This window comes from Camelus dromedarius, chromosome 13 (assembly GCF_036321535.1).
Source record: "Camelus dromedarius isolate mCamDro1 chromosome 13, mCamDro1.pat, whole genome shotgun sequence".
Taxonomy (NCBI): domain Eukaryota; kingdom Metazoa; phylum Chordata; class Mammalia; order Artiodactyla; family Camelidae; genus Camelus; species Camelus dromedarius.
The window spans coordinates 68,074,464-68,088,187 of NC_087448.1; the positions used below are offsets into that span (position 1 = coordinate 68,074,464).

General features: G+C 46.9%; 1 protein-coding gene across 2 annotated transcripts in view; it reads right to left on the reverse strand.

Moving 5' to 3' along the window:
* ATP8A2 (ATPase phospholipid transporting 8A2) overlaps positions 1-13,724 on the reverse strand; it is a 417,266-nt gene that overhangs the window by 173,566 nt on the left and 229,976 nt on the right. For both annotated transcript variants that reach the window (XM_031465780.2, XM_064493258.1), the window contains exons 26-27: positions 6,044-6,227; positions 2,000-2,110 (exon numbers count right to left, since the gene is read on the reverse strand). In XM_031465780.2, coding sequence (XP_031321640.2) covers positions 2,000-2,110; positions 6,044-6,227 — 295 coding nt within the window. The remainder of the gene's footprint in view (positions 1-1,999; positions 2,111-6,043; positions 6,228-13,724) is intronic.

The following is a 13,724-nucleotide window of genomic DNA, read 5'->3' on the forward strand; positions in this document are numbered from 1 at the left end:
TACTCTATTCCTTTAGTTAGTTTTACTTTCATAAAGAATGTTTTACAAGGCTGCTTCCAAAAGACCGCTGAAGTCCTGTTGCTCAACCACAATTGAGACATTAATTTGAGGGACTTAAACAGCCTCTCAAGGGCCTCGTGCCAAAGAGAATTTTGCAGACAGACTGAAACTGTACGCATCTCCACCTCAGCCCACTTGAAGCTCTTTTTTAAAAAAGAGAAAGGGCAGATAGTAGGTGTAAATGACAAAGAAAGTCCCCAAAGGCAGCTGTGGAAAGCTTCAGGCTTGAGCTCCATGTAGGATGTCCTGATAAGAAGTCTAGACTATCTGCAATTTGCTGATTGTGAGGAAAACCAGATTATTCGGAAGCCCTCAGCTCTGGGAGCTTAAAATGCATGTGAAACTTGGGACGTGGGAATGGGGACCCCAACACCCCCGCTTCAGCCGTCCTCACTAATTATCTATGACCCCAGGTGACTTTAAGGAGTGACTCCTATCACACAAGCCAAAAATGCCCTAGGGGTGGGGGTGGGGGGACAAACACCTTTAAGTTTCAAAAGGGAATCGTAAAAACATGGACAGGAAGAAGACAGAAACCACAAAATCCGTGACACGTAGCATCTGACAGTTCTGACTGGCGGTGGCTGAGCAGAGCACCGCAGCACGACACCCCCCAGGTGGCAGCCTCCGTGCAGGTAAGAAACCTGCAACTTCTTGACTAGGTTTTGCTACGTCTCAGCCCTGCTTATCCCCTTGGCGGGACAGCCTTGTGCAGCGAACAATCTGCACAACTTGGGGAAATTACGTGTTAGTAATTATGTGTTAGTTACGGAGGGCACGGCGTGAACCTAGATGTCTGATCCGAATATTCAATAAGAAAGGATAGACCACGTGGTGAAGGAGCAGTCCGGCACAGCCACATGAGCAAACAGCTTGTCAAGTGATCTGAGCTGAGTGTTTTCAGGGACCACATCAGAAAAGGCTGACCTGCGCCCCCTCAGCTGTTTTTCCTGCCAAGAGCTGAGGGAAATCAGACACAGAGTCACTCACTACAGAATGAGATGCCGGCACCACACACAATCACCACTGCTTTCCTAGCTCCCCACAGAGTGGCTGCCTGCTTCTGCTTTCCTATACACGTCTGGAAACCTCTTAGTCATGACGATCGCACCTTTATAGCAGAGCTGTTCCTGAAAAGGAGGAACGAGGTCGCCGGCGCTCCCACTTCGACCGAGCATGAAATGCCTTTTCCACTGGTCCCTGGCCCCTCCACCCCTTGAGCAAGCACCTTGATTTTACTTGTAACTGAATCAGCATCTTGAAAAACAGGCTGCCAACTCAATGAGTTCACTGAGATCTTTTTAATTACATTCCTGGCTTACTCCTCACTCACTCCCACATCCTCCCGGTTGAAGTGATAGCATCCAAACATCCCAGAAGCACCAGTGAGTGCTCTGGAGACCTGCAGTTCCAGGAGAAATCCAGCAAGAAACCTTTTCATGCAAGTAAAGAAAACCGGACAGTCTCAGGGCCCGCCAGGAAAGGTGCCACTGCAGCTCCCCAGGCTCTGACCACCCGGGGGAGGAGGGCCAGGAGGAACACGCAGAGGAGAGGGCGTCCCCGCCCACCCATCTGTCAGGGAGACGGAGGAGGGAGGGCACGTGGTGTGGAGAAGGTGGCGGGGGGCTCCTGGCTTTGGATCCAGAGAACCTGGATCTGGAATGTGTCCCCGGCTTCAATGAGGTGTGTGTGGTCAGGCTGTAAGACGTCCCAGGAGCACCTTTTGCATTGTACATGGACAAAAACCTTTCCTTGAAATTACCCTCTGAGAAAAGCCCTCCTCTTCAAGGAGGCCCCACCCCCCACTCACCTTGCTGATGTAGAGGACCCCCCCACGATAATGTAGAGGCCCTCCCTGGCTCACCTCGATGATGTAAGGAGGCCCCACCCCCCAGCTCACCGCGATGATGTAGAAGCCCCGCCCCCCCCCCCGGCTCACCTCGATGATGTAGAGGACCACGTTTTTGTAGAAGCAGTACAGGATGCACTTGGTCACCCGGTTGTAGCTCCAGGCGCCATGAACCAGCAGGAGCTTCTCCAAGTAGGAAAACTGAAAAAGGAAAGAAACGGGATCCAGAGGGGCCCATCACTCAGGAACCAGAGTCACAGAATGTCTCTCGGAGAAGAGGAAGGTAAGGTCATGGAGGAAACCAGATTCTGCACGTGACCTGAGAAAACCAGTCACCTCAGGAAAGCAAAGGCAGAGCCTTCAGACCAGGTGAGAATGACTGAAATCCCCTCTTAAATTTAATTTTTTAAACTTTTTTGGGGGTAGGGGGTAGCTAGGTTTATTTATTTTTCATTAGACATGCTGGAGACTGAACCAAGGACCTCGTGCATGCTCAGCACGTGCTCCACCACTGAGCTCTACCCTCCCCAGTCTTAAATCTACATACTTATCATTTTCCCCAAATACGCAGCTGGAGTTTGAATGGCTATTTTTGTGAAACTCTAATTTATGCAAATGCTTTTTAAGGATCTTGATTATAAAGAGAAGGTGACCCATCAGAACTGGAAGGAAAGTACAGTGGGAATCAGAGACTACTATTCAATCACAGATTTCGAGGTGACAACAGCATCAAGGGAGGGGGACACTCGCGCACCAGGGGTGCACATAAACATGCCACCTGTTCCCACTGGCAGCCTGCAGGTTAAAAGCGACACCCGCGGAGACGCAGACACACAGACACACACTCTGCCTCCCACTTCCACGCCCATTCCTTCCCACTTCTTGGCCATCAACAAGAGCAGAGCCCCTCTCGCTGGAGGGCCGTGCAGCCGCCCATCAGAACAAAGCACCAGCACGTAGCTGATGCTGCTCTGAGAGTGACGTGACCACTGGGCTCTTGCGGTTTGAGATACTCAGCAATATTCCAACCAAAGACTTGGATCGTCCTGGGGGCAGGGGGTCTTTGGACACCACTTCAACCACATCTCCTCGCCCTCCCCTTAGCTTGGCCTTGCTGTCTGTGCCCTGTTTCATCAGGGTCCCCAAGAGCGTGAGCAAGGAGCCGGAGGGAGGGAGGTGAGCTGTGCTGCGTTGTGGCCCAGCCTGTGTGCGCTCTAGGGGCAACGCGGTTTCAATTCACGGTTCCTGTGCACTCAGTCAACCTCGCTTGGCGCCGAGTCCCCACGCTTGGTTGCCCTGAACTTGGACTTGACCTCCCATTCCAAGTCGCGGGGCGGTCCGCCAACTCAAATTACATTAGCCTCCCAGGAGAGGGAAGCCGGCTGTGTTGAGAACGTCCACAGGTACTAGGCATTCTTCACTATTGTAAACTTCCTGTTAATTTCACATGACTTTTGAAATTATATTTAACTCTCTGTGGGAAGGAAAGACTGGCTGAGCATATAGTATTTTTCTTAATTTTTTTTCCCAGAGGAAGCCACATACTCGTTTCCATCAGCCCTCAGGAGGGGCGGCTCAATCTGACATGAAACACATCTCAGCGAGGTCTTGCAGATCAGGGACAGGCAGACGGCCCGTCGACGGACTCCAAAAGCTGAATGAGACTTCAGGACGGCAGGAGTGGGTGCATATGGAAAAATAAACTCCCCATAAAGGCTCATCAAGGATTCCAAAGGGGGCTGGGGAATCATAAAATAACCAGCTCAACAAACAGAAAGGAAGTCTGTGTTTGACCCGGCCCCCTGGCGCTGGACCTCAGTGGGCACGGGAACATCTGCTGGAACCATCTGGAAGGCCCTGCCTGGGCGCTGTAGCAATTGCTTTCAGAAAAAAAAATATCCTAAATCAAAACGCTCTTTCCATGAGGTCATTCAGAAGACTTGCAGAAGGTCGGGGGCAGGAGTGACTCTCCCGGGGAGACAGGCAGCTGAGGGCTGGGGGCCCCACACCCCGCGGGAAGGCCGTCAGTCCCAGGGGCTGTCCCTGCGGACAAAAGCCTGGGCAGCCGGGAGGACGTGGAACCAGAGCTCGGCCTCCTTCACCATCTCCCCAAGGACCAGTCTTTGAGCTCACTTTTTTCCTGCTGTAGATAACTCTCTTGGGCACTTTCTCCAAAACTTGATCAATAACATTTTCACCCACATGAAAACCAGCAGATAAAGCCCAGGGAGCCCCTTCAACTGAAGGCATTCCTCATTTCATCAGGGGCAAAGGAACTCCTCAAACAGTGGCACTTCCTGCCTCGTGATGAAGGCAGAGGGTGGAGGGCCCCGAAACCACAGGCCGCCGCCTAACCAGGAACAGGATAGTGGATGGGAAGGACAGCAGGCCCGGGGCCATTCGTCAGTTCCTGAGGCTGGACTGGCAAAACAGCCCCTTAGACAGTTATGACGCCCTGCCCTCCTATACACTCTTCCTGGATTTTGATTTGCTTCTAATTTTGATTTACCTTTGATTTGAAGGGAGCAATTGCTCAGATCCCACATCCTATTGGTACCTTTTCAATAAAGCAGGTCGTAGAGCCTCCCCTCCCTAGACATTTTAAAAGAAAAAGACAGACAAATATTTGCCTGGAACTCCTAGGAAACCTCCCATGATCCTGTCCAGCACATGGGGCTGTAACTCAAGTATGTAATAACGCTGGGTGTGTAACATCTCCAGTTGCTGACAGCCTGCAGGAAGGGTGAGTCCCACGGGCCTCCGGGCGGTTGACTGGGGAAAGTATACGGGCAGGTGTACGGGCCTGGGCCCCAGGGTCACAGGCAGGTCTGCTGTTCTCTAACCCTGGGAGCTGGGACCTGCGGCAGGTCACCTATTGTGAAGGAGCCCCAGCTTCCCCACCTGTACACTCAGAATTCCTTCTCCTACCTGCATTAGCCATCATCTTGAGGGTTTATTCGAAATCAAGAAAGGAACAGGATTGATTTCATGCACTTTCTGGAGCCAAGAGGATTCTGTAGTTCCTCCTGCGTTTGGAGAACTGTGAGCTGGGAGGGAATTTGAGATGTGATCTCGGGCAGAGCCCTCTGGGAGATGGGGCCCCAGAGCCACAGAGGACCAGACCGTAGCCCTGGGCTTGCTGCAAGCTCTTCCACGTTTTCTATATAGCCCCCGATTCCAGCTTGAAGGAGGGGAAAGCCATTATTCCTTGTGCACATGTGATTAAGGTTAACACATTCTTCAAAAGACCAAACTCTGGCAGAACAAGGGGGAACCCTAGCTACCTAGCAAACAGCGGGCGCTTAATCCCAGCGCACTGCAATCAGAGACAGGAGGCAACGGTCCGTGTTCTCTGTGATGTCTAGATTTTCTGGAGGGTCGAGTGTCATAAATGGTCTAGATATGCACCCTGAGGGGCAGGCGGTTGGTGACTTTCCTTCACTTTGGGGCTGTCAGCGAGAAGTAGACATTTCTCTCGTCCTCAGGTCAACAGAACAGGATCTATGACGGATGTCAGGAGCCTATGCTGCAAAGTACCATCCAGAGAGGAGAAGGCTGGGCATGGCTGAAGTGCCAGAGGCTGCTGACTGCAGGGGGACCACCCCCAAATCCAGGGCTCATGCCCCTGGAGTTCACCTGACGGCAGTGGTCCTGGCAGTCCCAGGCGACAGCTGTAAATTGCTGATGCCCCTGACCTTAAATCCCTAATGGGAGAGGGTGCCAGCACCTTCTAGAGGAGCAGAGGAGGTACCAGGATAGCGGAGGCTGAGAACGGATGCTATGGGCACAGCCGTCCCCGGGCACAGGATGGCACAGGAAAAGCACGTGCAGCAGAGGCAGAGCTGAGCGTAAGAGGTTATCATCATAGGACCAGAGCCCCATGTGTCAGGAATGACAAAACTCAGCCAACTCCACAGCCAGCAAAAGAAACCCAAGCGGCAGGACGAGGCCTCGTCACTGCGCAAGATCAAGGCTGCAGAGAAACCCAAGCACCCTGGTGGTTTCTCTGACATGCAGCCTCCGGAGGGATGTCAGAGTCCAAGGGCTGGACTGCAAGTCAAACACCAGCCAGGCCTTTCCCGCCCAGGAGACCCTGTCTACCAGATGGGATGGCAGGTCGGCCACGCGGCTGACCTGTGCAATGGCGTAGTCCGAGTTGTTGGTGGCCTGCATGCCCTCATTCCCGCTGATCCCCACACCCACGTGGGCTGTCTGGATCATCCCGACGTCGTTGGCCCCGTCCCCAATGGCCAGCGTGATGGCCTTCACCCGCTTCTTCACCACGTCCACTATCTCCGACTTCTGCAGCGGAGAGACCCTGTAGGGGAGAAGGAGAAATTATGACTCTCTGCGTCTTTCCAGGGGAGACAGCTGTGATCTACATTTAGCTGCATTAAAAGGGCAGTTCCTGGACACTTTCCAAATTCAATACATACGTTTTACGTTCCTGTGCAAAGCAGCTTTCAAAAAACAGTAGCTCGTGGCTTTCAAGTGTTTGCCAGCTTCGCAGATGAAATACACAAGTCAAGACTAACTGAAAACACAAGCCCATTTGTAATCACTCTGCGCGGCAGGAGCTGGGCGTGCAAACTCCTCGAGGGCGCGTGTGCCCTCCTGAATGACAAAGGCAGTGAGGCTGGCGGCCGAGGTCTTAGGGTATGTCTTCTCAATAAATCAGAAATCCAGCACAGACCTCCTTTTTGCTTCGTCGTGCATCATCCCTAACCCCAGGGCTGGCGAGGGAGTTTCCTACAAAACCTGCTTTCAGAGAAGGGAAAGACTGTCAGCTGGGCTGGGGAAGTGCAGAAAGAGGACCAGTGCGAGAGGAGAGGAGAAAACCGCACCACATCCACCCCGAGGTGGAGACCGCGTCTGAAGGGCGGCCAGGCAGGAGGGTTTAAGGAGAGTCCCAGGGCAGAGGGTGGACTTAACCTGAGCTGTGCAGGTGGAGAAGGAGAGGCAGCCTGTGCCTAGGAGGGCTGGTCTCCACAGGGAGTCAAAAGAAGGTGGGTATTTTCCATAAGCCTTCAGGCCGTCGGGGAAGAAGAGCCAACATAAATCTCTGGGCTGTAAAGCACAGCAATATTTAAAAAATGCTAAACTGTTACACAATCATTAAAAAAATAAAAAAGCACAGCGACACTAATTATGAAGATGTGTTTGTTCAGAGTATGAGACTGGGTTCATTGTCAAACTGCTGATCAGGACTGATCTATCCTAAGTTTTAAACAAGGAAGCCGGTATCTGGTTTGTGAAGTTTACAGGTGAATCCCTGAATCACTCGCGCACACGTGCACGCGCACACACACACACACCCAGAGCAAGAGACCCTTCTGGGTTTCCCGGAGATACTCCACTGCACCCATGTGGGGGCTGCACGTGTAACCTGGGAGGGACACTCAAGGACTTTCTCCACAGAACCTCTCAGATGAGCTCCAAACCAGAAAAATGCATTTTCCAGCAGAAGACTTTAATTTGACCAAGCCTGGAAGGAAGTGTTTGGTGAGACGTAAGCTGAACTGAAGCACAAGTGCTACAAAGACATGACAATGGGCAAGCTGGGAAAACAGAACGGAAGGGCTGAAGCGACTGTGGGAGCCACGCCGGGTGACCTACTGCCTCTCCTGTCATTTTCACAGGGATTTTCAGTGATGGGGATTTACTGCTTCCTTGGGGCAGCTGCAACTGCTGAAAACTGGTAGTATGTTTTTGGTTACTGATAAGCACAGTTGAAAGTACGAATTATGTCCTCTGGGTCAGAAGAGAACCAGCGGAACTCTTCTCCCAGATATTAACAAGGCTGACATACGAGGACACCCATCACCCCCTTCCCCTAAGCCCGGGGTCCGGGGCTCGGTCAGGTCTTCTGCCTGAGTCATTTAATCGGCGAGCTGCAGAACTTAAAAACAGCTTCCAAGGAGGATCTTCTAGACAGCTGAGAGGAGAATCAGACAGATCACCATCTCCCTGGCAGCACATGCTAGACTTACTTTAACGTAGCCTAAAAGGAAATTACTGGAAGCACTACTGTCAGGTATCAGTGAGCTTTCATTCAAACACATGCTAGCAATTAAGCAGTTTTAATGTACAGGGATATAAACTGTATCTGTTCCCTCCAAGTCCATGTGACTGCTACTTGGATCCAAGGGGCTGATCCTAACATCCCTCTTTCTCATTAAATTTCTTATTGGCAGACACAGCCCATAATTCTAATTTGCTACACAAATGTGATTTCCTGTTTCATTTTTGAACTCAACAGAAGCAGAGATCACAGTATAGAGAAAACGATGGAGGATTCAAATGTAAAGGGCTGAGCGTAACCTTTTCCTGGGACCCCGACTAACAACTTAAACAGGGAAACCATTCTGTGAGTCCTTACCTGTCATCAATGAAATGGGGAAAGTGATAACCACTCACCTCATGAGATAGTTGTGATATGTTTATGTGAAAACGTATGTTAACAAGCAGGTGTGAAACAAATGTGATCTCCTATCTCGCCTGAAAACCTCCACTGGTTGGAAAGAAAACTGGACAGTCCTGAGAACTGCGCGCTGACCCATGGTTCCCAGACTGTGTGTGTGGCCCTGGGGTACCGCAGTGGGAAATGACAAACGCTCAAGGGAAACACGCAGTGTCTCTCAGGTGGTGCAAAACACTGGCTGGAAGTAGCTCACAGTTTCAGCATTAGATCACATGACACTCCTTGCGATGATCTACTGCAAGATCTAACTTTGTGAAGCTGAGTTTTCATGGCTACTAGGATTAAATGCAAATGCCTTGGGAAAGGTCAGCATGGAACAGGAAGTGAGGGAGGCAGCATCTGCTCTCAGGCCAAGGCCGAGAAGATGAACAGTGCTCTACAGGTTACCACAATGTAGCTTGGCAATGATTATGGGCGCTTAAGGATGAAAGAAATGAAGTATGACTTCTCTCCATTTATGTGCATTATTGTTTCAAATGTCTGCTAAGTGGTTAGGACATAATACTTGAAACTGTTAGACTTTACCTACTCAATAGAAACTCTTCAATTTTCTCCTAATCTAGGGGCTTTACAAAGGAATTAGTAAGGAACAGTAAGGAACCATGACAGTAAGGAACCGTGAACGCATTAATCATTTCTCTCCACAATCAAATTAATCACTCTTCGAGGACCATCATTCACCCACTGGAGTGGTACTCCACCCAATGGTGCCATCATTTCATCTCCAACTCTTCTTCTGCATCCACAAGATTCACAAGGGAGCATGAACAGACACGCCAGAAGCACTGGGCCGGCCTGAGGCTGCAGCTCCTTGAGGTTCTATGTGCCACCCAGATGACCAAGCAAAGTGACCTGACAAGTTCTGGAGAGAAGGGAGCCTGTGGGGCAGATGCTCAGCCACATGAACATGGTGCCGTGGGAGGTTAAAGCATTGAGGTGGTGGAACAGGGAAGTTGCTGGGCAAATCTGAGTTTGAGGCTCTTGCTTTTCTTTTAGGGGGTTTAGCAGGTAGTCAGCCAACATGAGACAGTAGCCGGTCAAACACATTCAACTGCATTTGCCTCTCTGAGATCTGGGTCTCAAGTAGGTCAAGCCGTGATTCTTACTCCCCTCCCCAACGCTTCAGGGTTCTCATGTCCTCCTTCACATCTTCGTGTTTGTTCTTTGGCTGTTCATTGTAGGTATCATCACAGCTCCTTGTGATTTTCTCTTTTCTATGGATTCTTACTTCTTTTCTGTTTACAGAAGGTCTTTCAATATTTCTTTTAGGATAGGGTTAGTATTGCTGTATTCTTTCAATTTTTGCTTGTCTGAGAAATTTTCTCTCTCTCCTATTTTAAATGACAATCTTGCTGGGTCGAGTATCCTAGGTTGCACTTTTTTCTCTTTCAGGACTTAGACTGTATCTTGCCACTCCCTTCGGGCCTGCAACGTTTCTGTAGAGAAATGAGCTGATAGTCTCATGGGGGTTCCCTTGTAACTAACTCTTAACTTTTCTTTTGCTGCCTTTATAATCTTCTCTTTATCTTGTGCCATTTTCATTATGCCTTGGCATAGGTCTCAAGTCATGATTCTAATGCTTAAAGTAAAATCTATGAAAGTTCAACAGCTGCATTTCCCCAAAAGCAAAAATGGAGAGAAAACCTGGCTGCAGTATATAAACCAAGTCATATCCCAGTGATTTGGAAGCATGAAACGCTCATCCAGGATTTATTATGCCCTCAGCTGTAATGCCTTGAGAAAACATAATTCTAACACACACTAGGGGTTCAAAATAGATGTCAAACAGCTAATTTCTACAGAACTGAATAGGCATCACTACACTTCAGCCATATGTAGGATTTTAGTAGGCCAAGTCATCATGGAGTCATCATTTAGTAGGCCAAAATTAGCTCTTTTTAAATCTTAATTTGTGACCTGGAATCACATGCCACACTTAAGTATTCCCAGCATATAATAGATTCAACCTGTATAATAAGAATTCCAGACTATATTGGAGCCAAGCTAGGAGCTGGGACACTTGCATAACCTATGCTGGTGCATTATGAATAAAAATATAAACTCAGAGATCTTTAATTAACTGGAGAGCTATTCTACCCACATTTTGGGGCTAATATAATAGATTCTAAAATAAAAATCAAATCTTCCTTTTGGTTTAAAAATATTCAGTATCCTGGAGTACCTCATTTTATGGGATATGCATTCCTGAAATTCTAAAACTCACTTTCTACAGTTACGACACTTAAGTAAAACCTTTGGTAACTACTTTCCTAAGGTTAATAACCACACATTAATTTATTTCATTTACAAAAGCTCTGGTCTCAGAGTGAGTTTCTGAATTCCAATTTGCAGCATCATCTGAGCAAACAAAACCAAATCCCTTCCCTTCTCAGAGCTCGGCAGCCCTACTTGTCAAAGAGGGGCTGGGTCTCCAGGATGGATTTGTAAACTGAGCTCAGCTGAGCCGGAGGGAGTAACATGGTAACAATACTTCCACTAGTTGAACACCTAAATTTCTCTAGTCCATCTGGACAGTCCTCATGATTAAGAAGGAGGCCTGAAGACCACTGGTGGAGATCACTGAGTCTCAGTGTTCATGTGAGCTTCAAAATCACCTAGAAAGCTTGTGAAAATACAGATTCTGATTTGGGAAGTCTGGGGTGGGACCTGAGAACATGAATTTTGACAAGCTCCTGGCAACGTGGATGCTGCTTGTCCATGGACCACACTGAAGCAGCCGGCACTAGTCTGGACAAGGTAACAAGTTCTCTCTCTTTTACAAACATACATACATATTTTTAAATGGAAGTATAGTCAGTTTACAATGTTGAGTCAACTTCTGGTGTACAGCATAATGCTTCAGTCATACATGAACATATATATATCCATTTTCATATTCTTTTTCACCATAAGTTACTGAAAGATACTGAATACAGTTCCCTGTGCTGTACAGTATGAACTTGTTGTTTGTAACAAGTTCTCTCTTGCTCAAATGTTTTAATTAGCTAAATTTGTATTTCCAAAGCATGAGATTTATGCAAAATTTTCATACAGTAACAAGATTAATGGGCAGAAACGCCGAATTTCATCCTCTTTTTTCAAGCTTTGAAACTCAAATTAGTAAGTACAAATCTGGGTTGGAATTTCACTTAAAACAGTCTTCCTCACTGTTTGAGGAAGTGCCTCCCATAAGAGGGTAAGAGGGAAAAATACTAACTAACCAAAATAAAGTATACAAGACTTTGTAAGTTTTTTCTTAATGTTGCACAAACCAATATATGTGATTTCATTTGTGAAGGTTTCTATTTTTCCATTAAAGATAATATTTTACAAAAAAGATTCTCTTTAATTAAAAAAGCACTGAAATAGGGGGAGGGTATAGCTCAAGTGGTAGAGTGCATGCTTAGCATGCACAAGGTCCTGGGTTCAACCCCCAGTACCTCCTCTAAAAATAAATAAATAAATAAATCTAATTACCTACCCCCACCAAAAAAAAGTACGAAGATAAAACATTACACCTTATTTCTTATAGTAGTCGGTTATCCTGAACGTTTCAAAAATTGCAGCACCTTAAAAAAGCTCATACAGAGAGCTTTAAAAAGCGTTTAATATCAATAGAGCTTGTAATATGCAAACATCTAACCTATGAGTCTGAAATCTAAAAATAACTGAACTACCATACATATCTGTTTTATAAGTGAGTCCATGGCTGGACCAACGCCCCTCTGACCCTTGTGTTCCTCCTTCTTCTTCATTTACTGCACTGACATAGGGCCAGTGGTCCAGGCCTTTTGGACAGTTACCCCCTGTGGAACATCCTACATCTGAGCTCTGATCCCACACGTGTAAGGCTGTCGAACTCAATCTCATGTCCCAGATATTGGTGCTTCTCACCATAGTCCCAAGCTCTAAGAGGCAGCTTGGGATGGTCCCTGGAGCCCAGTGGCAGAAATGGGACTCAAGGAAGACAAGCAGCAGGAGGGTGAGGCCACGTCTAGGGGGACCCAACACAGACCTGCAGGCTGGCTGATGTAGGTACTGAGAAGAGAAATTTAAACTCAATCACTCTTAAAATAGTATCCAAAAAAATTAAATACTTAGGAATAAATCTGACCAAGGAGGTGAAAGACTTATACACAGAGAACTACAAAACACTGACTAAAGAAATTAAAGATGACTTAAAGAAATGGAAAGATATCCCATGTTCTTGGATTGGAAGAGTTAATATTGTTAAAATGGCCATATTGCCCAAAGTAATCTATAGATTTAATGCAATCCCTATCAAATTCCCCAGGACATTTTTCACAGAACTAGAACAAATAATCCTAAAATTTATATGGAATCACAAAAGACCCAGAATCACCAAAGCATTACTGAAGAAAAAGAATGAAGCTGGAGGAATAACCCTCCCAGACTTCAGACAACACTACAGAGCTACAGTCATCAAAACAGTGTGGTATTGGCACAAAAACGGACATATGGATCAATGGAACAGAATAGAGAGCCCAGAAATAAACCCACAGACCTACAGTCAATTAATCTTCAACAAAAAGGCAAAAATATACAATGGAGAAAAGACAGTCTCTTCAGAAAGTGGTGTTGGGAAAACTAGACAGTTGCATGTAAATCAATGAAGTTAGAACACTCCCTCACACCACACACAAAAACAAACTCAAAATGGCTTAAAGACTTAAATATAAGACAAGACACGATAAACCTCCTGGAAGAAAACATAGGCAAAACATTTTCTGACATAAATCTTAGCAATGTTCTCCTAGGACAGTCTATCCAGACAATAGAAATAAATGTAAAAAAAAAAAAAAAAAAAAAAGAGGGGCCTAAATAAACTTACAAGCTTTTGCACAGCAAAGGAAACTATAAGCAAAACAAAAAGAAAACCTATGGAATGGCAGAAAATATTTGCAAATGATGCAACTGACAAGGCCTTAATTTCCAAAATATATAAACAGCTTATACAACTTAATAACAAAAACACAAACAACCCAATCCAAAAATGAGCGGAAGAACTAAACAAGCAATTCTCCAATGAAGAGAAATAGCTGGCCAACAGGCACATAAAAAATGCTCAATAGCACTAATTATCAGAGAAATGCAAATCAGAACTACAGTGAGGTATCACCTCACACCAGTCAGAATGGCCATCATTCAAAAGTCCACTAATGATAAACACTGGAGAGGGTGTGGAGAAAAGGGAACCCTCCTACATTGTTGGTGGAATGCAGTTTGGTGCAGCCATTATGGAAAACAGTATGGAGATTCCTCAAAAAACTAAAAATAGATTTAACCATATGATGCAGCAATCCTACTCCTGGG